The 24,998-nt window shown below is 39.0% G+C and overlaps 1 protein-coding gene across 2 annotated transcripts in view; it reads right to left on the reverse strand.

The window, feature by feature from the left end:
- Positions 1 to 24,337, reverse strand: part of mapk8ip1b (mitogen-activated protein kinase 8 interacting protein 1b) — a 69,549-nt gene extending 45,212 nt beyond the window's left edge. Inside the window, exons 1-2 of one of the 2 annotated variants that reach the window (XM_023279731.3) lie at positions 24,186 to 24,337; positions 44 to 155 (exon numbers count right to left, since the gene is read on the reverse strand). In XM_023279731.3, coding sequence (XP_023135499.2) covers positions 44 to 155; positions 24,186 to 24,262 — 189 coding nt within the window. In that variant the 5' untranslated portion in view covers positions 24,263 to 24,337. Of the gene's footprint in view, positions 1 to 43; positions 156 to 10,973; positions 11,261 to 24,185 lie in introns of those variants that run through there. The other variant, XM_023279732.3, reaches the window with a different exon arrangement.
- Positions 24,338 to 24,998: the final 661 nt, after the last annotated feature.

Below are 24,998 nucleotides of genomic sequence, written 5' to 3' on the forward strand. Positions count from 1 at the left end.
AATGAAATCCAGTCAGAAGCAGCTGTCTATGGAGACATCTTACCTTTATATCTGGGCCGTTGCAGTTGAGGCTCATCCCACATTCGTCTGTGATCTCTGTGATCTCTGACAGGTCGTCATCTTCGAACTCATCCAGGCTGATGTCATGGGTCAACCTGGTGGAAAGGGAGAAAAGAAAGGCAGTTAACCCTTTGGCACCTCAGCATCTCTGGCCACTGAACATCTCAGGATCTGTTGATGACTGAATCACATCAGACATGTCAACGTGGGTCACAAAAAGGATGGAATTAAAGTGTTCTCAGAGAACCCAGATCTTGACCACAGCCAATGTCTCACAGTTTAAAAAAAAAAAAAAAAAGTCCTCCAGATGTGCACCATCACTAAACATTCCTTTGCACATGTTTCACCTCTCCAACAAGTTTCAGTCTGGAAGTTTTTGCCTGACACAAGACTGTGTCCAAATTCAGTCACTTCTCAATGTAAAGTGTGCATTTTGTAGTACTAACCCAATGTTTAATTACAACTGATACCCTCTATAAAGTCACTCAAAGTATCCCACAATGCACCGTAAAAAGTAGTGTACACCCGATGGTCACTAACCAGCAATATGTACCATCATGCATTGTCAATAGAGGATTGGTGGCTTTACCGCAGGTTAATGATGCTGTTTTACAGTATAAAGACGTACTTTATAGTGTTAAGATGTATTTTCTGTGGAATACTTGGTTCCTTTAAACACTAGGTGTTTAGCTTATTGAATTGACAACATTCACAAGACAAATCCAAGACTTATGGCGAGAAAACATTAAAATTAGAATTAATAATTGGGATTGATATGTTTAATGGAAGCAGAGCGACGTATCACAACACAAAATTAGAAAAATGGTTATTTTAATGTATTTATTTAGAAAAATATGCTCAGTATAAGATGAATTTATCACACAAATCCCAGTAAGTTCACTATCGTCGATCTGATAAGTTTTAATTGAGCGACTGCGGTGATGTAATTAATAGGACCGAGACTCAAGTAGTGTCCGAAAATGTTACTTTAGTCGAGCTGCTCCCTAAATAGGTCACTATACAGTGTTCATAGACGGGGAGGAGGGAGTGACTGGATGATTTTGGACACAGTCCAAGTCCTAACCAAGACCAGAGAGTACCAGGACTGAGACATGACCAAGAGGGGTTAAGACCAAATTGAGACCAAGGCAGGACGAGAACCGAGGCAAACCCAAGACCAGACCAGTGTGAGTCCCGTCCTAAATGACACCCTAGTGAAAAAACAATGCAAACTGTTGCAATGCACCACTAAAACTAATACCCTGAAACATACAGTGGATGCCTAAGTTCAGCTACAATGCTAAATCTCTTTGGGCAAAGAGGGAAGGAAGTTTCCATACAGCGTTTCCAGCTGCACTGCAGAAGTTAGATGGATGCTGTTGTGCAGATGAGCTCCTTAAGGCTCAAGTATTGCAATTTTAACACCAGCAGATTTTTCTGGCTTATTTATTTAGCATACGAGTGTGTAATGGCACTACAGCTCTCCTCTTCAATGAACAACGCCTGCATTTATTCATTTATTTAATCCCTGAGCTTCCAGTAATTGGTTGGCCAATTCTGTGTCTATCTCCATCTGCTGTGTGTAGAAGAGAGTTAAGATGCTTCACTGGCAGCACTTCATTCATCGCCAGCAGCACAGGAATTAAAACATGTTGCACATCACATGAACAGAAGAGCTGCTGGTTAAAAGTTACCAACCTGGATGAAGTTACACAACATCAGTGAAAACGTATCAGTGCAGATGTTACAGGGATAGACTGATTATCTGCCTGGCCAGTCGGAGTGTCTTAATTTTATCACTTCAATTTCTGTACTACATCCCCCCCAAAAAATACAATAAGACTGAAGTTACTTCTACAGAGATCCATATCTTAAAACAACAATTTTTTCTTTGCAGCGCAAACAGAAGAAATAGGGTTGTCCAATTTATGCAAATGTGCACATTAAAATATAAAGACATGATGTGAATTTTCAGAAATGTTGGTATCATGGCAGTGCTGGACAACAGGCCAAGGTGACCAAAAACTCAAGGATTTATCATCCGACGATCAAGAATATCCACTTTAACTGTTATGTCAATCAGGGCTGTTGATAGCCAGGACGTAAAAGACAGAGGGACAGACCAGCTGAGCAACTAGAAGAACTTTCACAACAACAAAATAGCTGCAAGGTACAAAATAGTGTCTACCTCATGTCAGTTACAAAGCATCTGCCTCAAGCGACAGTCCTGCAATGACAAACATAACCTCAGCTGTTTCCTACACCCTTGCATCCTAATGTTAGTCAAGAAAAAAACAAAAAATAAAAGATTAGGAAAAAGACATTTATATTTCACAGGACAGAACAAAAGCTCTTGATTGTTCTCGCAGCAGCAGCTCTGGACATCACTCCAATGTCAGGCAGGGAAACATGCAGCCCTGCTGTCTGTGGCAGGATTCAATTAACTTCCAGTAAACAATGCTTCAGTTTTCCCCATCTGCAATTACGTCCGCCTGTTATCTCTTTACCCTGCAGCCTCTTGGGCGTAACGGAGTCAGAGCAGGACAATGTTATTAGAGGGAGGAAGGAGAAGACGACAGCGATCACAAAGCAGCAGGCTGTCAGAAGAACCTGCTGAACCCGGACGGCCATGATTCTCCCACGATGCTAATGTGATTCCCGGATACATCCACACTGCATTCATCTCCTCCTGCAAATGTGAGCACAGCTGCGAGTGTCTTTAGCCATCACGTGTCGGAGGACGAGTATCGGAGTTCAATAGCCTGGATGAAAGCATCTGTTTACCTCCATAATGAGGCCCTGAAGGAGGCGGGAAAGAGGAGCTGGAGGAGGGAGAGGGAGAGCAGGTGGAGAGAAAACAGACGAAAACAGAAATGGAAGTGAAGGGTTTCAGATGGGAGATACAGAGTTTGCTGGTCGGGTTTTCATGAAAGACGAAGGCAGCAATGTTCTGTAGTGTCCTGAATGTCAACAAATCTCACAAAAAGACTAAAACAAGCTGTAAAATGACCCTACTGACAAGTGTTGTTTGTGTTTCCAAAGACTGATAGAGCTTTATTTTATTACCTTGAAAAAACTAACAATAAGCCTACTTTTGAAGTGGACTGACATACTGTACACCTGCTGCTGTAAATGCACACTACAGCACCAAATAGCTACCAGCAAATAAGAACTGTCCGCATTCATCAGCCATTTTGTTTTTAGCATTATGCTGCGTCCAGGACGAATAGGGTTAAAGTGTGGACAAACAAATAAGTTTCTACATAGGGCATTTTGCATTTTATATATTATGCAATTTTTACATTTTTTTCTTATTGTTTATTTTTATTTACTGCACATTTTTGTTTATTAATCTGTATTTATGGTGGTAGGAACTGAACGCTTTCTGCTGTAGCAACCAAAATTCTACTCAGGGATGAAAATAAAGTATTTATATTCTATTCTATTCTATGTTTACCATTTTATTCCCTAATTCATTTATTTTTTATTTTATTGTGAATTATGTCTCTAAAATTGTCTTTTATATCTGTTTTTATCAATGAAATATAATTATTATTATATAAATCTGTCTGCATTTTATCCAACTTGTCTGTACTGACTTTGATTAGTTTATTTATTGCTCAAATTTTGATTGCATGCTTTATTTATTTATTTTTTAATCTGCCTGTAAAGTATTTTAATAACCTCTGTATATGATAAGATGCTATATAAATACATTTGCGGTTTGGGAAGTCCAAGAGAGTTGAGAGAAAAACTAATACATGCTGGTTTTGTATCTTTTCAGTTGGATTTGTTGATAAATATAAATTATGGATCAACACTGGCATTAATCTTAATCAGCCCCATCTACCAAAACATTACAATTCTATACAACTTAACAATTATATTTTGAGGAAAATGAATATTCTGACGGATGATAAAATCATCATTGCTCCTGTTTTTGTTGCATCAATGCTCTATTCACATATTCCTTTAGTCTAGCTACAAAAAATGGATAAGATTGAACACTGGCATAATATATGGAATTACAGACACCAAACAAAGCAGTGTGAAGACGAGACAGTGAAATAAAGATCCCACAGGTCCTGTTGCTGACTTTCATCCTCCCCTCCTGCCTCCTTTGATAAACTTTATGGCACTTCAAAACATAAATGCAGTTTAACTGTACAGGGACTTAATTATCTAGGAGACAGGGCTGTCGTAAATGCTTTGTTTTGCTTTGGTCAAGTATTTTTGACCACAAGAAGCCAAACAGATTCATAATACAAGCTCACACAAACGCACTTATCAGTTTATGAACTGGTTTACTCAAATATTTCAGCAAAACACAATCTACTATCATATGTGAATGTATAGAATCATCATTCCACGTGTTTCTGTCCACTTAATGAATGCAAATCTCTTATTTTCTGTCTCCACCAACTGTGCAGGTCTGCAGAATCAAAAGGAGTTGACTAGAAGAGGCTTAAAGCTGCACAGTTCTCTGATTGAGTTTCACATTAGTGTCACTTAGCATTAAAAATGCCCCTTAAATTGTATTTAAGGACATTATAAATGCTTTTACCTCTCTGTGTGAGTATAAACTAATTAAGTGAAGAGTTCTCAGATGGTCATTTGAGGTTCTTTATTTTAATGTCCAATTATTTTAATTAGAAGATTTTAGCAAAGTCTACTGCACAAGCTCATTTTTGCACTTCAGGAAATTAGTAAAGCAGAAGCACAAAAATGCCTGAAATAGAAAGACTTGATGCTGTAAATTATTTATGCCGATACGTCTCCAGCTTTTCTTGTCTTTCCCCAACAGACACGGTTGCCACTGAGAAATACGACGTGGCTTCAGGTGTCGTCTCAGCTTTTACCGTGCTGACTGAATCACAGTGGCAGGCTTTGGTCAGGGGACACTTCTCTGCCTCGGAATAACAAAAACTAAACGCTCATCGCATCGCTGCAATTTATTACAACACAGACAGTTCCCGAGAAAAGGGCAAAATCAATAATCTCCTGAGTGCTCCCTCCGGCATCAACGTCACAGAAAGAAGGAGAAAGGAAGAAACATAAAGCATGAACACCAATCAGCCGTAAGTATGATCTGTTGTTTTGACCCCGGATTGCAGGGTTGATCCGGTAACCGGGGCTGTAACAGGACAAAAAGAGGAGGAGGACGTACCGAGTGTAGAACAAGAGGCCCTGACTGTAAATCAAAACTGGGGCAAGGTGCAAATAGAGGCAGGAGACAGCGAGAGGATGGAAGGAGTCATGGGGACGAAATGGGATGGAGGGAAGGAGGGTGGAGGGGAGAAAATTAAGGGAGGAGATAAAAGCGCCCACACAGGACAGTGTGACCCCTTCAGCTGCAGAGAATTGTGGGTACGTAGGGACACCGGAGAGAACCAACAGAGTGTATAATACAGAGCAAATTACACTGTCAAACATCAAGGCTCCGACTATATCACAGGACAAACCGGCTGCACAGTTCCAGCGTGAAATCTTCAATTAACTTTGATTGCCAGTGTTCTTCTTTGAGTAGCCCCAAAAATGGATCAATAAAGTGTTTTTAGTGCCCACAATGGTGGTCAAGTCTAATTTTAATTCCTGGTGGGACAAGTATAGAACATGAACTGCTAATTTATGCATTAATAAAGAAAGAAAGAAAGAAAGAAAGAAAGAAAGAAAAAAAAAGAATTATACACTGAATTCCTTAGTAGATTCTACATAAAACCACCCAAATAGCCAGTGTATTAAGTGTACCAACAATAAATCCAGTTCTGTTAATGAAGGTCAGGATGTTCAGCTTTGGTTGAAACTGTTTTAGAAAAGCGCCACAGGGCTGCTCATGAAGTCTAATCATTTCTCAGCGATTCCTTAAGTTGAATAAGATTCTTCTAGCAGAGCAGTGTTTTGTTTTGGGTTTTTTTTTTTTGTCAGTCAGTATTGCAATAACAGGATAAGACCAATGATTTTAAATAAAGATGACCAAACCCTCAGTGATGTTTCCAGAGTAACAGGTTTGCAGCTCACTGTTTTTGCTCCAACTGTTGCCATCTTGGCAGAGCCCAACTTCTCTGAACTCCTGGCTAATCAAAAACTGGGCAAAGTTTGCATAACTTTAAGCTCTAAAACAATTTAAATGAGTGAGTTTTATCAAAAGTACAACCCTGTGCAGCTCTCACACATGTGAAAATTACCTACAGAGACCAAAACTGTCTCTGCACCAGATTGTAAACATGTTTATTTCTGCTGTAAAGTTGGGTGTTTTAACATGGGAGTCTATGGGGATTTACTTACTTTTGGAGTCTCAAGTGGTCATTTGAGGAGCTGCAGTTTTCAGCATTTCCATGTTGACTATGTTGACGTAGCCACATAGATAAAAGAGACAGAAGCTTACAAAAATGCACAAGGAACTACAAATAAGAGGAAATATGTATTTTTATATTTTAGCAATTCTAGCTGAAAAAAGTCAACATAAAACATGAGGGAAGCTGAAACCTGACGGTTAGTGGTTGGTAAACTGGGTGACAGTGTCTCGGAAGAAATCCGAAGTATTGTGGGAATTTAAACAACCCTGAAAAAGTTAAATCTGTATGAAAGAATTCACTGATCACTCAACAACATCAAACATGGGAAATGTTCGAATCCCAGTCAGCCTATACCTTTACTTCACTAATTTTGCTGTTCTTTTGCCAATGTATCTATCAAATAAAGGGAGAAATTGAATTAAAATAATTTTAAGAAACAGTCCTACACGTGTTTCTGCTCGTCTCATATGGTAGCAATGAGAACTACTTTATATGCATCTTATATTGGCTTTTAATGCTCAAAAATGTACCCAAGTCTCTTCTATTATCATTACCACTGCTGAAGCTCATACAAATGGATTTCATGATTGTAGATATGAAGAAAGAAACACATAGTTCAAGCTTCCTGTTAAAAAGCTAAATCTGATTTGACTTACAAATTCAGAATGAGGTACAGCCCTAAAGTGCTGCTTCAACACTATGATCGTGACTTGTTTAATAAATTGCCTTATGTAGAAATCTGTATGTGCTCTATAGATATAAATGGGTGAACAAAATGCTAAAAATACTTGTCACTTGAATGCATTACGTTCTCCAAAACAGCAACCAATGGTTGATGTTAGTTAAGTCTGTGAAATGCATTATTTGAATTGCAAATACTGAGGACATCTCACCTGATTAGTCCAAGTGAAATCAATGGGCAAAAAAACTGCTGCTTCCAGGTTTTTAAATGCTAGCTCTTCTTTGGACTGCTGGTCAAGCAAAATGGGAAGATGTGTTCTTGGACTATTTTCTGACAATTAATGCATCAAAAAATGTAAACAGTAACTGAAAAAATAATCAGTAGGCTAGCCTGAAACAGAAGTAACTGCTAAGAAGCACCAGAGCTCGTCGATAGTTTTTTGGTTCACACCTTAGATCAACAGTAGTGTCCAAGATCTCCAGAAGTCTCCAAACTCTCTGTCAAAGTTTTGTAGTACATATACTTTAGTTAAGTAAGAATATGGACAGGAAATGTAGGTGAGGTAAGAAATAATTTTCAAGTACTTCTGTGAACACTTGGCACAGAAAGATTCTCAGGAAAGCGTCATTTATTTTCCCTAATGGACTCTACACAGGCATGTCCATATTCGAAAGAAATCCAGATCCATAAATATCCTCGGTAGTTTCCTCTGGGATTGTGTTCCTGTACTACAACCACCCATCATCTCTCTCACACACTCACTACATCCTCCCTGATCAATGCGAGCTGACTCAGCAGACTGACGAGGCCATGCAGGTCAGAGATCCCGACTGTGACACATCGACTGTGTCATCATCCCTGAAACTGAGATGCAGAACATCAGGCTGGGTCGTAGTAACACCAACAGCACCGTCGCTGGGACGCCGTTACCTCACAGGACCCTAAAGACCACCGAGGAACCTGACAGGAGCTGCTAGTGGAGTTATTTTGGCCGGATAAGTGAAAGCAGGTTATGTTTTGAAGCTTACAAGTCAAGATGTTGAGGACTGTGACATCTGTTGGACTCATCCTGCCTCCAAAATGCTGGTAACTTGGTTCTCAAGGAAACTCAATTATTGCCTAAATGATGCTGAATGGCAAATTAGATTTTTCCTCATTTGTGGAGGTGTAGCAGGAGCACGAGAGGGATTCACAGTGCGTTCATTTAACTGTGATTAAGGTTTTTTGGTAAATATCAAAAACATTGACCAGCCGTTTATAGGAACAGGACTGAAGACACTGTTTGCCAAAACGTGAAATAAAATAAAATAGAAAAACTACTACTATTCCTAATACTACTAAGAATAATGTATTGATTTAACCACTATTTTATCTTGTTATATTGCATGCTTAAGATCTAATTTGTTAAAATTTAGTTTTCAATATTTGTCAAATTTGAGATTTTTCTTATTGTAAAGCACTTTGTAACATTGCTTATGAATGGTACAACGGAAAAATTACCCATTTTCATTATTGTGTTCATTATTACTCACTAAGGAGGTGGAGCCTCGGCAGAGTTATGTGACGATCGGCGTTGGTTTGTCTGTTTGTCTGTTAGCAACATTCCTCAAAAATGGATTAATGGATTTGGATGAAATTTTCAGGGAAGGTCAGAAATGACACAAGGACCAAGTGATTAGGTTTTGGGAGTGATGCAGCTTATAGTCTGGATCCACGGATTTGTTAAAGATTTCTGTATCAGTGTGAGATAGTGGCGCAGCATCACCGTAACTATGACAACAAGTGAGTACTCCGTCAGCTGCCTGCTGACGATCACATGATTGCGATCCTACTACAAATCCACCGCTGTGGACTTATCTAGACTTATCCGTCAGAAATCATACAACAACTAAGTAGCCTTGGTGGTGTACTGCGCTCTTTAAGTGCTTTTCTTGTTATTACTGTTTTCATTATTATTATTGTTGCATCATACTGTGCTCAGATGTTGTTAAATAAGTAAATTTGGTTCCATTATGGAAACTAAAAATTTCACATTTTCTATTTTTCTACATACACAGTGTGTAAGACGACATAACCCAGTGCAGGAGCTTGTAGTTTTAGCATTGAATTACATTCATCGAGACTTCTAATGCAGCATGTCCACATATTTCATATAAAGCATCATGTCTCATTGATTCAATTTAGGATGTAGGTCTCAAAAATACAGTCAGCAACGGAACCAGAAAATCCAAATTTTCTTCGATGATTCCAAATATGTCCTAAAACCTGAATTATTTTCCACAAGAGTTCAATTGTCCATGATTAGTATGAGTATTCAAAGCACTATTCTGTGATTTGGATGTCATCTAAGCTTGTCTGATCTTTCTCCCACTACTTCAGTATTAATGACAGTGAATATGTTTTATGGCCTTCCAGAATATGAATATTTTAACTCCTGTTTTGATAAACAGCCTGTTTTTTAAGGTTCACCTGTGACTTACATGCTGATTTCTGTATATAATAGAAGCAATGATGACATAAAAGTTTGACAGCTGATTGTTTCTCGCTTTCAGTGTCAAAGTCCAGCTGTAGTCACTGCTACCCTGTCATTTTCTGGCTAAAGTTCAGGGCCATCAGGTACTTTGTCAACAGTTTATGTTGCAAAACGACATCAGATGCTAACAGCACTGCGGGACGGATGTTTCAGTTTGTATCGCCGAGGATCTGGGGCAAAATGCTGCATTGTCCTGACAGTGGGAGGTGACAGGGCAGCCTGCTGGCATGTTGGTGTCTCCTCAGCCTGCCTCTCTCCTGGTGCTAATGAAGGACAGCTTGACCTCACGCTCAGGCCACGACGGTCCCGTCCAGCTCGTTAGTCTTTATCTGAATCCAGCTACGACCCATGACAACAGCTCAACTGTACTCATCTGCCGCTTGCTTCAAAATACTGTTTTTGTTTACAAGTTGCATGCAAGGTCAAATACAGATAACGATGCTTAGTTTTATTGCAACAGATTTCTTTTATGGTATGATAAATTTTACGTCCACGCAGTCCCACAAGTTGTCATATGTCCTGCTTGAACAAAAAAAGGACAGTTTTGTGTTTAAAATGTGGAAAAAGGTCATGATGTGATGAGAACACCACTTCCGGTGTTAGAAAAATATGGAGAAAATGCTGCTTATTGTAGACTAAAAATCCCCCTAGGAAAAGCATTTATAAAGTACAAAATGGTGAAATTCTTCCACATACATGCAACATATGCTAATGCATCCACAGGAGCAGGAGAATCACGTTACGCACGCAACTATTGATGTTTCTGCTCTCCCATGTTACAGTCTCATGAGACATCTGTGTTGTGCAGCTGTGATCACATTACATACTTGTTAAGCCCTGCATTTTGAAGATATCTTTTTTTTTTTTTTTACCTCCCACCTCTCCCCCCCAGTAATTCACACGCTTATGCTCCCGCTAAGAGATTACGAGAACGCATGCTGTCAGTCATTCATCAGCTCTGCCCTCCTGCAAGGACGGAACCGGGACAAGGATCAGGACTGCGACCATCCCATCCCATTCAGCACATCCGAGTCAAAAACACCCACCTCCTACATCATCCGCTGTATGAAAACAAACTCGATTCATTCACACGGTGCTTCTCTCACACCGGCATGCTGCTAAAACACACACACGCACAACGTCAAGTGTGATGTGCCTCTGGTCCTATTTTTGGTCACCAGGAACCTCTACTGCACACTATTTAGACACAAACACACAACACAGCCATATGCAGCAGCTCTCCTTCAAGGGCATGCCTGTCCCAAGCTTTACGACGCGGGGAGAAGACGTATAGGAATAAATGTTAGCAGTTCCACACTCACAAGGTCACACACTGCCATATTTGCTGCATGCCGGTAAGGAAAAGAAACATCCGGAGAAGAAATGAAAGAAGCTCCCCTACCATTTCTCCCACTGGTCCTCCATCCAACCCTCTTCTCCTTCCCCTCCCGAGTCCATACTGTAAGTGAGGAGGGCATCCACAGCCGAGAAGGAGGAGGAGAAGGAGCAGGAGGGTTGGAAAGTGAAGGCAGGAGGGAGGTGGAGATGAGAGGGAGGAGCGAACGGGGAGGCAGCCGGAGGAGAGGGAGGAGGGGTGCAGCTCGACCGGGTCGATGGGAGAGTCGTCGGATTCAGAGCGACGCTACTGCTGCTGCTGCTGCTGCCGCCGCTCATCCAGAGGGGACAAGATGGGGAAAAATATATGAAGCTGAAGCTGCCAGACACCAGGCGGTGTTATATAATCTACTCCGCTCTCCCTCTGTACTCTCGCTCTGTGATGTTTACTCTGTCCTGCGAGCATCAGATTTACTACACCACTGCAGGAAAGTGCTGGTGTTAGCAGATCAGCCACGGGAAGCCCCAGCAGGAAAAACATCAGCAACAGAGGACACTACTCCCTCTCTCTTTAAAACACTGTCATGCTCAATTATTCATGAAGCCCACTGATCATGCACGTCTCCTAATTTTCCATTTTTTCCTCTCTCTCTCTCTCTCTCTCTCTCTCTTTCTTTCCCTCTATTCATCTCTTCTTAAATGGAAACTCTGCCTTATCGTCATCCATCAGCGCTCTCTCCAAGGGTAATGCTGAGGTCTGGGAACATGGCGACATTGATTAAAAGAAGTCTGACAGGGCAGAAAACACAAGAAATCCGATTATCAGCAAGGTTGCAAACAATCTTACAGTATATCCAGAGTATTTAGTGCACTTATTTTAAGTTAAACTGGATCAAAACTATCATCATAACTCAGAATCTGTGATATCCGTGGTGGAAATCTGTGTAGACACAACGTGTGATAATTTTCCTGTTTTCCTTAGTTTTCTTTGACAAATATGTCTGACTTACGATGTTGTTTTCAACCTGCACGATTGTCTCTCTACAAATACTTCTTGTCCAATACACCTATATTTCAGACATAAACTTAAAGCTGAAGTATAACACTCCAATCCAAATCACAAATCTGTCATTCATGCACAGCCCTGGCTCTGTAAATGGGAAGCTAAGTGGCTCGGACTGATCCACCCGACACTATTCCAGTGTCATGTGCACATTCATGCAAAGGTCCGGGGGAAAAGGAGATGGAAGAAAGAGGGGGGGAAGCAGGGAAGTGAGAGCATAAGGGACAGTAAATCTGGCACATGCTGACTGCAGACGGGTGAGAAGTTGAAGAAAAAGCCTATTCGAAGGTTTGTATTGTCATATGCGGCAATAAAAAAAGTGAGCAATGCAATGAAATCCTTCGCTCCTTTGTCACTAACCAGCACCATTTTTAAACAATTTACATTCCAACACCACTAGCATCTACTCATGCATACTGAGACAGACTAATATTGAATATAAAAAAGGGTATATATAGAAAAACATTTCATAAAAAGCATGTGCTATACTATTGGTGCAAAAGGTCAAAGTGTGCAATACAGTAGTGCAAAACGGCATTAAGAGGATAGCTATAGCTGGATCTGTAGGGCATGAAAGGTCACTGATGGATAGAACAAGGATTTAATCATGTGTTACAGCCTTTGCAGTCACTACAACTCAACCCACATGGAAAATGTAGGTATCAATCATCACCGGTAAAATACAAAATGAGGGAATATTTAGGAAAAATGTTGCTCAGTCTCTGCAGTAGAGCTTCAGAGACTTGGAGAATCAATGCCAAGATGAACTGTTCGGGCACCATTTGTTGTATTTTTCCTTCGATTTGTCACCTCTCTGTATCTTAATATGCTAACAAGCTAAAAAGCAACAATTTCTTCTCATAATCACATTCCCCTCCTGAAATAACAGAAAAACCTGCAAAAATAAGCTGAAACACTCAACAAATCATGATTGTCTTTTAACCTGAGCCGGTTCCTGCTTGCTCAGGCAGGTGCTAAAGCTTCATCTCAAAAAATCAATGCGTATCGGGAATTGTGCACATGAACAGTGAACCCTACAGTTCATTAACGCTGTGAACGCTGCTGACCTGAAAACCTCCTGCCAGCACCTTAGAGGCCAAAGCATGTCCACAGAGAAGCAACGACGTGAACAGAGCGGTCAGGGTTGTTTGTGGGGAGGAACTAAGGACGCAAATTTTGAACAAATTTCTTAACTGACAACCAGCAGCCTTATCAATCAAGATTTGATTGACTGATTGATAAGATGGAATCATCTATAGGCATCCTGCTGTCCTTTGTACGACATAAAGCACTCCACTCCAGCCCACATGATGTGGCTATTCCAATGGCACAGTTTATCAGGCACTAAGGAACATTCACACAGTCTTTGCGCACTTCAATTAGCATAAAAAAAGGTAAGTGGGCATTAAGCATCACAGAGGACCTTCTCATGGTGCCCCTTTACTAGCTAAACTACCACAATGCTCTCCTTCTCAGTGTTAAACAACAAGAGACTCCACCTGGTGGTGTTATCAGGTACTACAGCTAATCCACAGTGACATGCAAGTGCTTCATCTTCTGCTTTATCGAATAATATACTTTTGAATGGTTAAATTATTGCCTGCAATAAATCAATTAATAATTAATCATAAGCATCCAACATGACGAGCATACTGAATTATCAACCATATCTTTAGGCCAATAGATTTGCTAATCAACCTCCGTTTCTACAGCAAGATTCAGTTGTTTAGAGCAAACAAGTAATCAATTAGCTATTTTAAAAAAAATGGAACTTTAGTGGCGGTGGAGAAGACCAAACCAGAACATAAAAGGAGAAGATACTGGTCTTACTGATCTGCTGAATACGTTTTCTGGCAACTATGTAAGTTATACCAACTCTTTTCTATCAATCAATCGATTATTTTACCAAATAGGCAAATAATGCCAGTTCAAGTTCATTTTATTCTGACAAACCGTGACCGTATAATGCAGAACAATAGTGCAATATGTGAAGAAAGATTTACATATTAAAATGTATACAAACAGGATAAAAATAAGTTAAAAACGAGTGCTTATTATTGAAGTCAGGTTTTTAAAAGAAGCTTGTAATATAGTTCAGTCCTATTAAAGTGCAACATGGACACGGTGGAGTCTTAGGTTTCTGGAAACTTCTATACTGAGCGGAGTTGAAATTTGCTGTCACCATTGTCTAATATTAACACACTGACAGCATCTAACTGGTGACTGGAGCCAAAAACACCTGATGTCATGATGCAACAACTATGATACTGTGGAAAAACAACTAACAAAATGAACTGAAGAAAAAGATGGAACTGTTAGAATTACTGATGTAGCTCCATCAAGTGCATCAATTATTTCGACTAATTGCAGCATTTCAACTTTTTAACATGCTAACACATCCATTACTGCATCCACTGCGACTTAACAGACACAAACCCAGGCAATAATATATAATGCAGGTTGTATCGTGGAAAACCAAACTCTGCACTTCACTTTATCAAGGTCAAAGGCACGGAATCCTTCTCTTTCTACACTCTGAGCTAACAGCACGCCACCATATGGCCATACAGAAAGAACCTGGCAACCGGCCATGTTGTATAGATAGGGAATAAAATACTGTGCAGGCTGAAGAACAAGAGAAAATGCTATTAAAAGCACAAATGTATATTTGCTTTTTACTAGGAGAGAAATATTCATGCCAGAATTGAGATAGAGAGAGATAGAGAAAGAGAGAGGCCCCCCAGTATTGTGTGATGTTTAATCCTTGTTCAGCTTGTCAGCAGCAGCAAATTAACCCTATAATGTCTATGAGGGTCAGAACACCAGAGTTCAGCAGAAAATACACTCAAACTATAAGCTGAGTATTGATTGGCTAGAAAAAAGGGATAGTTTTCTTACAATTTTGAGTAATTGATTGATTGACAAAACTTAGATCAACTGATAATGGAAAGTACAGTTAGAGTTCCATCTAAAATTAACAGGGTTACATTCAAATAAACATCAATATGCTTGCTGTAACTACAAACTTTATTTATGTTTACACTAAAACTCAACACATCACACACAAAAATTTGTTGAAAGTGGCTCATGAGGCAAAAATCCTTCCTTCTCTGTTAGGGTATAATAGTCTGCATCTAAAGTAGCTCAACTTTAACAGTATTTTCTTTGAAAAAAAATCAGAAATGTCTGCTTTGAGGATTAACGTTTAAGCACTGTTTTCCATGTCAAAAAATAGCTTTATTATCCTAATAACAATTTAAAAAATGCATATTCATTTATATTTACTGACACAAGATGTAAGTAGAACACAAATTTTAGTCCATGTTTAAACATGAGATCAGACAACAGGAAAGAAATATTTTCGAACAATATACATACAAAAACAGGAATTAAAGCCTTTTAAATCAGACAAAATTGATTGATAAAAAGCCTGCTTGAAAAATATAATGTGGAATAGTAAAGATGTTCTTGGGGTTTCTAAAGAGGTATCAAAGTATAAAGTTTGATGCAAACAGGAAACAGTAAAATATGAGATGTACAGATATGTAGCAGGTAGAAGCTAATTAATTAAACTGTGCTACTTGTTTTCAGACAATATTTTAGGTTTCTGTTTTGTTTTTCATTTTCATTTTTTTTTAATCTTTTGCCTTCATGATACGGTTGGATGTCTGAAATAAATCAAAGCAAACATCCCTCTTTTGCAGCTGTAAAATCTAGAACTGTATTGTATTTTTGCAGAGAGAAAGAGCAACAGAGGGAACTAGAAAGAGAGGGAGGGGTGTGCACTGTAAAAGCAGAGGGGAGTCGCCGTCATGTGCAACATGCCCCGTCAGCAGAACAGCGAGACGGCAGTAAATAATCAGCAGAAGGGAACTGCAACCGGAGCAATTACTGTCCACTCTGTCAGCTTCTGCTGTGGCTGAAATTCAAATCAGCTACATTTAAATTCCCTCACTGTGTCTCTCGTTGTCTCTGAGGATAAAAAAAAAAAAAAAAACTAAGAAAATCTGCTGAAATCTTGCTAAAAACACAGATTTTTAAATCTGTTTTTTAAAGAAATCATCAAAGTCAAAGCGAGACGGATGCTGCGAATCAGACAAACTGACACTTCAGAATCTGCTGCCTCTCCTCTCTCACACTCTCACATCCCACACCCTGTGAAACCATCTGCCGGAGCAGATCTCATCAGCAGAGGCATGTCAGTTTAGAAGCTGCCAGTGAAGAGATGAAAGAACAGAAAGAGGGAACGCTAATGAATCAAGGGAGCGAGACGGAGGGAGTGACGGACAGATCGCTGACTCCTCTGTGCTTCCTGTTGATATATTCAGTAATCTGTACGTTTTGAAAGACGTGTCTGATTGTATCAGATATTAACAAGGACATATTTCAAAATAAATGCAGAGAATAGTGAAAATGCTATGATTGGCACAAGCAGACACAAGCTATTGCTAATCATAATCAAGTACTGGGGATGCTTAATCACATTAAAAATGCTGTACAGAGGGTCTTCAACTTAAGTCGGAGTTCTGTTCATACGGATCAACGCAAGTCGATTTTCGGCACAAGACGGAACTCTGGCAAAAATGTAAACACAGCCGTTACGTGCATCACGTTCTGGTGAAAATGTAAATAAAGCTGACATGTGCATCAAGTTATCGATCAGTTCTTCGGAAAAGTCATGACTTTCCTGCATGTATGAGTCATTTTACAAGAAGGTAACAGAATATTGTAACGGACTGATATTGTTGTTGATATTGAGGTTTCAATGTTTGTTGTTCAGTTCCAGATTTCCCTAATGTCAGTGAACGTGCCATGTTTAGTTAGCTCACCTCTGATTGGCTGAGAGTCAGCAGTAGAGAGAGCTGGGAACGGCAGCTAATTCTGGAGCTAAGTTATAGGTTTTTTGTAGTCATTTTGGCATTGGGTACGGCCCACAGTAGCCTGTATGAAGGTTCAATAAACCACCAGAGAACCAGATAAAGCTTCACTCATTCATCACAGAAGGTCACTACAATATGTTGCACTGTTTTTCCAATTTGACCGATGTTTGTTGGTGTTTCGCCCTGTTCTGAGCATTTTATTATATCAAATTTCACTTCCGTGGAGATGGCTTTCCTTTTCATCGAAGCACTGCCATCAGAAGAGTCTGACTTATGCTTGGGAGCCATAATGAAGGGCAAAAAGTTAGTGAATGTAGTAGGGCTGGACCCGAATATCCACACACACACACCCCATCCCATCAGACCGTGCAATCCGATCCGAATATTCAGATATTCGTCACTAGTCAGGGCTGAATATCTGGAGCCCAGAAATTGCTATTCGGTCCAGCCCTAGAATGGAGCACAATCCAAGGTAGCGTACAACCAGCGAATGCAAACAAAGCTGTCTTATCGCACTGCATGTTGTCGTATTCGTCCACTCCGCTCCCCAACTAGTTCCACATAACCAGTAATGATGAAACACCGTACGTCGTAAACCGAGGACCCGCCCGTAACCAGTTCCGACGTAATGATGAAGCGCTGTAAGTCGAGGACGTTGTAAACTGAGGACTCCCTCTATTCATTTTATTGCAAGACTGGACATACTGGTGAAAAACAAATCATGCAGGGCATCAATAAATTTGCAGCTTCACAAGACTGCTTAATTAGAATTTCATCAATGTAAAATATAATCATGCCTGTGTCATGTTCCTTTAAAACATATTGGCTGTTGCAAATGAGTGTAATGCAAACGTAATTTTTAGCTCCAAATGTTGCACTACAAAAAAACCCTAAAAAATGAAATATTTAGAATGACAGCAACATTCAAGACTTATATCCACTGTGGTGTTTGGTGTATGGATAGCAAAAATGCAGACATTAATGAGACAGCAGGTATCTTGAATCTACAGTAGAGATTTCGGTGTCAGTGAAGCTGGTATGTCGCCATGGTAACAGATGCTACACAGTTAACCTGCTCTGAAGGAGGTTATGTTCAATGTTTGGCATTTAAATCACCTGTAAGAAGCACCAGTTCCTTCCCTGACTGTATTCTCTGTGAGCGATACAGATTCTCCAGGGAATAAGTTTCATCTGCAGGCTTATTGACCTGAACATCAGTAATGCCACTGAGTAAAGCCGTGCAGTAACAGGAGCTCAACCTGTATTCATCATGTTGCCACAGGAACCCACAGACATTCAGCTAATGATACAGAAAATGCATAAATATGTTTTTATACTTCCATAGTCTGTTTTACACTGCTGGTACTGCAGCTAATAGAACACTGATTAGAATACTGATTAGTCTATTTACTACAGAGAATATTGAATCAGTAACAGTGATTTTTACCTCAATTTTGCCAAATATTAAAGTGATTTCCACACATCTTCTATTGTGGGACAGTGTCAGACCTAAATGCAACTCTTGACTATCGTGTTTAAATGTATGAAGGTAAATGTAAGGGTAAAAAAAAAAAAAAAAGAGATTAAATAAACATGTTAACTTACACAACTCGTTTTATGGGAGTTTTTAGGGAAATCTGGTTAACAGAATGTTGAGAGTCACCATTTTTATCTAGGTTTTGTTGAGACAGTTAAGAGAGAAAGTTTGGCTATTTTGAACTTACTTCACATTACACCCCTCTGGTCATGTACCATCAATATAATTATACCACCAACTTTATATTACAACTACATCCACATTTTTTTCTATTAATCATTTTGTCTATATAATACAGGGAAATTATAAAATATTTCCCATTCCTACTATTATATATAACAATGAAAAACTTAAAATCCTCACATTTCACATTGTCCTCATATTTAATACTTATTTCTATTTTTATGCTTTAGACTCTTTAATACTTTTTTATTGTAAATATCAGCACCATTTTGCACCTTATTTATTCTACCAGCACCATTTGCACGTTCTCTTGCACTTTAGTTTCCTTATTGATGATTATTGATTGATGTAACATGTATGAGCAACTGGATACCATGATTTTCCCCAAGAGGATGATCTATCTATCCATCTATCTATCTATCTATGAAGCAGGAAATAGCAAGTATAAAATATTAATTAAACAAATTAAAACTCTAATAATAATTGGCAAGTAATTTTCAATTGACTGAATAATCAGCTGTTCATTCCAGCTCTATTTGCTCCTGATTGAGTGTTACATTTCATTTCAGGTTGGCAGTCAGATTAATTACATGATGTCTTCTTATGACCCATTTACATCACCTAAACAATAACGTCACCTCCCTGATATCTGTTTTTTCACATGTGGAAAGAGACATAACAAAAATCCACGCCCTCAGAAATGCTGCATGTCATTACTGTTGACTAGTACCTATTTAAGTTGACAAACATTATCATAATGGCCTATTAAAGATAAGATAATGAACACTTGAGGGGATTAGTTTTGCCTCAGGAGGGCTCTCTGGTTTCATGTCTCTGATGCCTTCATGACTAAATGATAAACCCATTTTTTTCCCCCATAATGCACTAGAGAATAAACTGCAATCCCACACTGGGTAGACGCTCCTACATGCAGCTTTACACACAAGGATTCAGATTTCCTGCTGCGCCCTCTCGTGCCTCAGACGATCAATGCAGTCCCGGAGAATTTAAAGGAGCAGTTTGTAGAAATGTGGCATACAAAAAGTCAGTTACAATACAGAGATTTACTCCCTCAGATCCTAAAAACCTGCTGATTGAGATACTTGATCTCATATTAAAGAATAGCTGCAGAGGAAGGAAAGATTCTCAAAGCTGACTGTTTAATGTGTTTTTCAGGTATTTTCTTGATTTTGTATTAGATATTGTGCAGCATGACTGTTGTATTTCTTTAACACCTGTGAAAAACGATTGCTGGTGTGAATCTGCTGTTTTCTGGATGTTTGAACAGTCTCCCTCCATCTCCTGCATGAACATGAAACTGATGTTCAAATGCAGTTTGCAGCCAACTGCACCACTTTGAACTATTTTTAACTCTGCTGTCGTAGCTCACTGTCAGCCTGCATATCATTAACCCCACACGCCACTCTGCGTACAGGTTCTATAAGCGGAAAGGTGTGGTGTGGTAATTTATTGATTATAGGTCCGGACTTGGACCACGTTCCACCAGTTAATGAACTTGGGTCCAGCATGTAGTGGATTAAACGAATCCTTGATTCAGAGAATTTTGCCTCGAGGAATTTTAGTAATCAAATTACTCGTTTAACTGGTAGAATGGTTTCAGCTCCTCGGGATAAACCAATTATCAGCCTGCCTGATTATCATGCCTGATATTTGGCATTCTTCTGATCATCTGTAAATTATTGACCGATTATTGATAAATGAACTGTGCCACTTCAGGTCTGATGCAGCCATTTAATCACTCCTATTTCTATTTTACATATTCAATTAGAGTCACCTTCATTAATGAAGAAGCCTAGTTATGAATGACAGGTTCTCTGCTATCACATGCTGTTAAATCATTACATGTATCTTCTATCAGTTCCAAACATCGGTTATCGGCCTTTGCCGATTCCCAATAATCAGCATCTGTATTGGCTCTAAGACAGAAATAAAATACATTAAACATTATTATATGGGAGAAACCATATCTGAGTATTTTTATGTGTCATTAAATGTCCACAATGTAAAAATAAAATTTGAAAATCTCCATATTCAAGCAATGAGATGTTTAATAAGTATTTAATCACCAGTTGAACTGAGTAGGATTATTTTGTCCTACATAGGCTACTATAACTCACTGTTTCTTGTCATAGGAAAAACAGCAGCCATGTTGTGTCTGTGCTCCTCCCTGAAAACAACTCCTTCATGAAACCACCTCAATAATATTCATTTCCATTTATGTAGCTGAAATATTGATATTTCTTTAAACTTAATGCATGTTTTTGCTGTAGTTTGATCCAAATAAGTCATCTATCATCCTTTCCTGTTCATTAAGTCCAATGCAGAGACATTTTGCACTCAAATTCAGCTCAAAAACCAGCTTGACTCCTCTCTGTTGACACAATCTGAATATTTTAGGTGCCTGAAAATGGGGTCACATTTAAAAAGCTAGAGAAGCCGCGGACTGAACCGAGGCTGGAAGGAGGAGGATGCTCCAGAATCCAACTCACTGAATGTCTCCACATACATGACATAAAACCTGCACAGACGGCAGCAGATCGGCTCTCCAGTCGGAGGATTCGACCGCAGCATGTGGAGGGAAAACATGCCAACATATGGCTGATCTGGGACCAGGCCAACCCCGAGGTGGTCAGATTATCTGGCTTCCCTTCTCTAGTCAGCGCAACTCATAAATATCAATCAATACGTTCCAATCACAGCGACACAGGATGAGAAAAACACATTGAACTGATAATTTTCATATTAGCTGACTGCATTTTTTGTGAGAATAACTGCAGTGTCTTAGAAAGGCAATAAGATACAAGTAGAATATATCACTAAAGACTTTAACTGGCCTGTAACAGTTCCTGATATATTGGCACTACTCACCACACAGGCTTTAATAAGATCATATAGAGTGTTATTAATCCTGAAGGAAATTTTTGTGCTACTTATTGCTCATAAAATGCTATAAACTGAGAACAAATGCAGCGTCTTAGAAAAGCAATAAGATATAAGTATGTTACAATACTGAAGATAAGTAAGAAGTAATACTGGCAATGAAGCAGCAAAGTAATGACGCACATGTAAATGAAATATTGACAATTAAAATATTAAAATAATTAGACACCACCTTCTTCTCTTTTGATATTTTTGCACCACTTTAGCCCCATTTCAAGTCGTCTCCATGTCCTGTGCATAATTTCAATCCATTTTGCTAACGTTTTTGGTATGTTTGGAAACTGTGGAATCTTTTTTACTTCAAGATTGATCAAAATTGCTTACAAGTAAGTGTTTGGGTCATGCATATAAATGATTTTTGCAAACATTTCTGGTATCTTTTGAACCATGTAAGTCTTTTTTTAAAGCAAAGAATTGATTACTTTAGTATTAGCTGCCTATTTTTTATGAGAATAACTGCAGTGTCTTAGAAAGGCAATAAGATATAAGTAGGATATATTACTAAATGTTTTAACTGGCCTGTAAGAATCACTAGCATATTGGTATCACTCATCACACAGGCTTTAATAAGATAGAACGTTATAAATTCAGAAGGAAAGTCTTGTGCCACATATTGCTCATAAAATGTTATAAATTGAGAATAAATGCAGTGAAAAGCAGAGAAAGCAATAAGATATAAGTACGTTACATTACTGAAGATAAGTAAGAAGTAATACTGAATCATTTGCTGCACATGGAATCGTAATATTAAACATGATATTTATAATATAAACTAATTAAATGCCACATTCTTCCCTTTTGGTAACCAATAAGTATTTTAAAGTATTGCAATTTAGCCCCACTTGAATCAGTCTACATGTTGTGTGCATAATTTTAATCCATTTTACCAACTTTTTTGTATCTTAAATCTTTTGTACTGCAAGATTGATTAAAATCACTTATAAGTGTTTGGGTCATGCATATGAAAGATTTTTCCCAACATTTCTGGTATCTTTTGAACCATGTATGAGGAATTGATTATTTTCATATTGGCTGGTTTTTAAAAATTGCTTCTGTTATCTGTTTATGGTCTTGTTTTGTAGTGGTTATTGTTATTTCTTTTTTAATTAAAAGGCATCAACTGTATGTTTTTGCGCAGTAGCTACAAAAGGAACACTTGTGATTATCTTTCCAATATATGTTCTTCATTTCTGTGTCCAACTGCTTCTACCGCTGCTTCTCTTTTGTCTCTCTTCCACACATATTTATATATTTTCCTGTAAGACAAAATCAAACGCTTACTGGAGCGACTCTGATGCCACCCTAATAAAAACCCAAAGAGGGATGGTTGTGGATTGGGCTGCGTGGAGCTCAGCTAATGAGACAGACTGAGCCTGAGGGTGTGTTGCTTCCTCGGTGGGGGGATATCGATCACAGGCCTCCATCCACTCAGTAACGACACCAAAGGATCACAGCTTCTCCTCAGGCGCCACTGTGAGGGTCTCTGAGTGCATGTGAGACCCTGAGCCTGGTGACAGCATGCAGCTACAGAGCTCTAACCGTGCACAGATCTCCAACATGTTGAATTCTGACTGATCACCAACCTGATGAACTCTGGCTTGAACCTGCGTAGCACCGTTTCCATTCAAATTCCACACAATAAAACACCCATTTTTACCTCCCAAAGCACACAGAAATAACTGCTTTTTCTACAAGAACAACAATGCACGAAACACAAGTGATTTAAAATGAGATTAAAGCACAAAAACTATCAAACTACAGTCATAAAAGTATCTCATTGCATGCAAATAAGTGAGTGTGCAGATTTAAATCTGTGGCCAGACTGTGAACTGCTCAGCACCTAAATTATACATTCAAAAGCCTTCATTTACAATGCAAATATGCAGCTTTAATTCAGAAAACAACTAAACAGCAGCTCTTTTTTTCTGTCTGTATCTCACTCAAGAGTCTCTTCTTATACAAGGATGCTGCCAAACTTCAAAGTTCGATGGAAATATTCAAAATATCAGCTTATATGAGAAAATTAATGATAGAGGTGTAGCTCTAATTGGATTGCTACAACTCATCAACATCATTAATTCCTCTAATTGCTCATTATAGTGATAGAAGATGCTGTAAGCTGTTAATTAAATCACAATTGATTTGATTGCAGGGATATGACAACAATAAAACTGTATTTTTGTGACAAATTAAGCTTGAATCATGCTGTTGTTGCAGAAGACTATGTATCCAAATTGGTGCGTAAAAGCTTCTTGACGCAAGGAAAAAGAAAATACTATAAAGCAGGGAACGAGGCCAATACGAGGCTAAAGACATTATTCAAAGCTGCAACTCGTAAAGCCGCTGTAGCTGCTGCTGCTGGAAGCATTATTGGCTGGAGCAGATCAGCAAACAGAGAGAAATAAAAGTATGCGACATCTTTAAAAAACATGTTTTCTGTGGCTGTAGGGAGCTCCGTCCTCCGGGAGCAGACACGCCCAAACACGCACCGAGCCGCCCAACAACACTCCGTATCCAGCAGCCCAACGCCGCCGCAGCTGCCTGGATCAGCAGCTCCGGATCTGCAGAGAACCGAAGCCCGGCAGGAAGAGCAGGCAGGCGGCCAGCAGCAGCTCCGCCGCCCCGCTGCAGGTTGCCTCCCCCCGGGGCTCTTACCTGAAGCTGGCCGGGGACTTCACCCGGACGCTGCGGCCGGACGGCGGGGTGGCTTTCCTCTTGTCTCGGTCCGCCATGCCGCCCCGTTCTCATCGCTCCGCTGTGCAGCCGCCGGTACAGACACCTGAGAGATCCGCCGATGCCGCGATACCGTGCCGCCTTCAGGGACTGTGGGGAAAATGAAAACTGAATTATGTTATGTGCAAGAATGACGAGAAGACGCCGGTAACTTGTCAGGATTTCGAAATGTATTGATTCCTGTAAAAAACAAAACAAAACAATGTATTAAAATAAAATAAAATATTATTATTATTTAAATCGAAAAATCAATAATCTAATTGTGTTTGGGTGCAAGAATGACAAAATATTTCTAAATTATTTAATATTATTATTTTAAATCTAAAAATCTACAATTTAATTGTGTTGGGTGCAAGAATAACTAAATAATACTGGTAACTTGTCAGGACTTCTAAATGTATTGATTTTTCTTTCGAAATTATTTCATTTTTGTCGTTTTTTTAAAGCTAAACATCAATAATTTTATTGTTTTAGCTGTAAGTATGATTAAATAATACTGGTAGGATACCTAAATTTATTGAGGACTTCTTTGTTTTGTCTTGTTTTTGTTTATTTTTTTAAATGTACATAATACTGGTAACTTAACAGGACTGCTGAATTTATTGAGAGCTTATTGTGTTTTTTTAAAATCTGAAAATCAATGATTATAATAAATTTTTTAAAAATAAACAAACTTTTTAAGATCAGTAATTTAACAAGCTTTAATAAGAGAACACAGATAGCTGATAGTCAGTT

Source organism: Amphiprion ocellaris, chromosome 1, assembly GCF_022539595.1.
Source record: "Amphiprion ocellaris isolate individual 3 ecotype Okinawa chromosome 1, ASM2253959v1, whole genome shotgun sequence".
Taxonomy (NCBI): Eukaryota; Metazoa; Chordata; class Actinopteri; family Pomacentridae; genus Amphiprion; species Amphiprion ocellaris.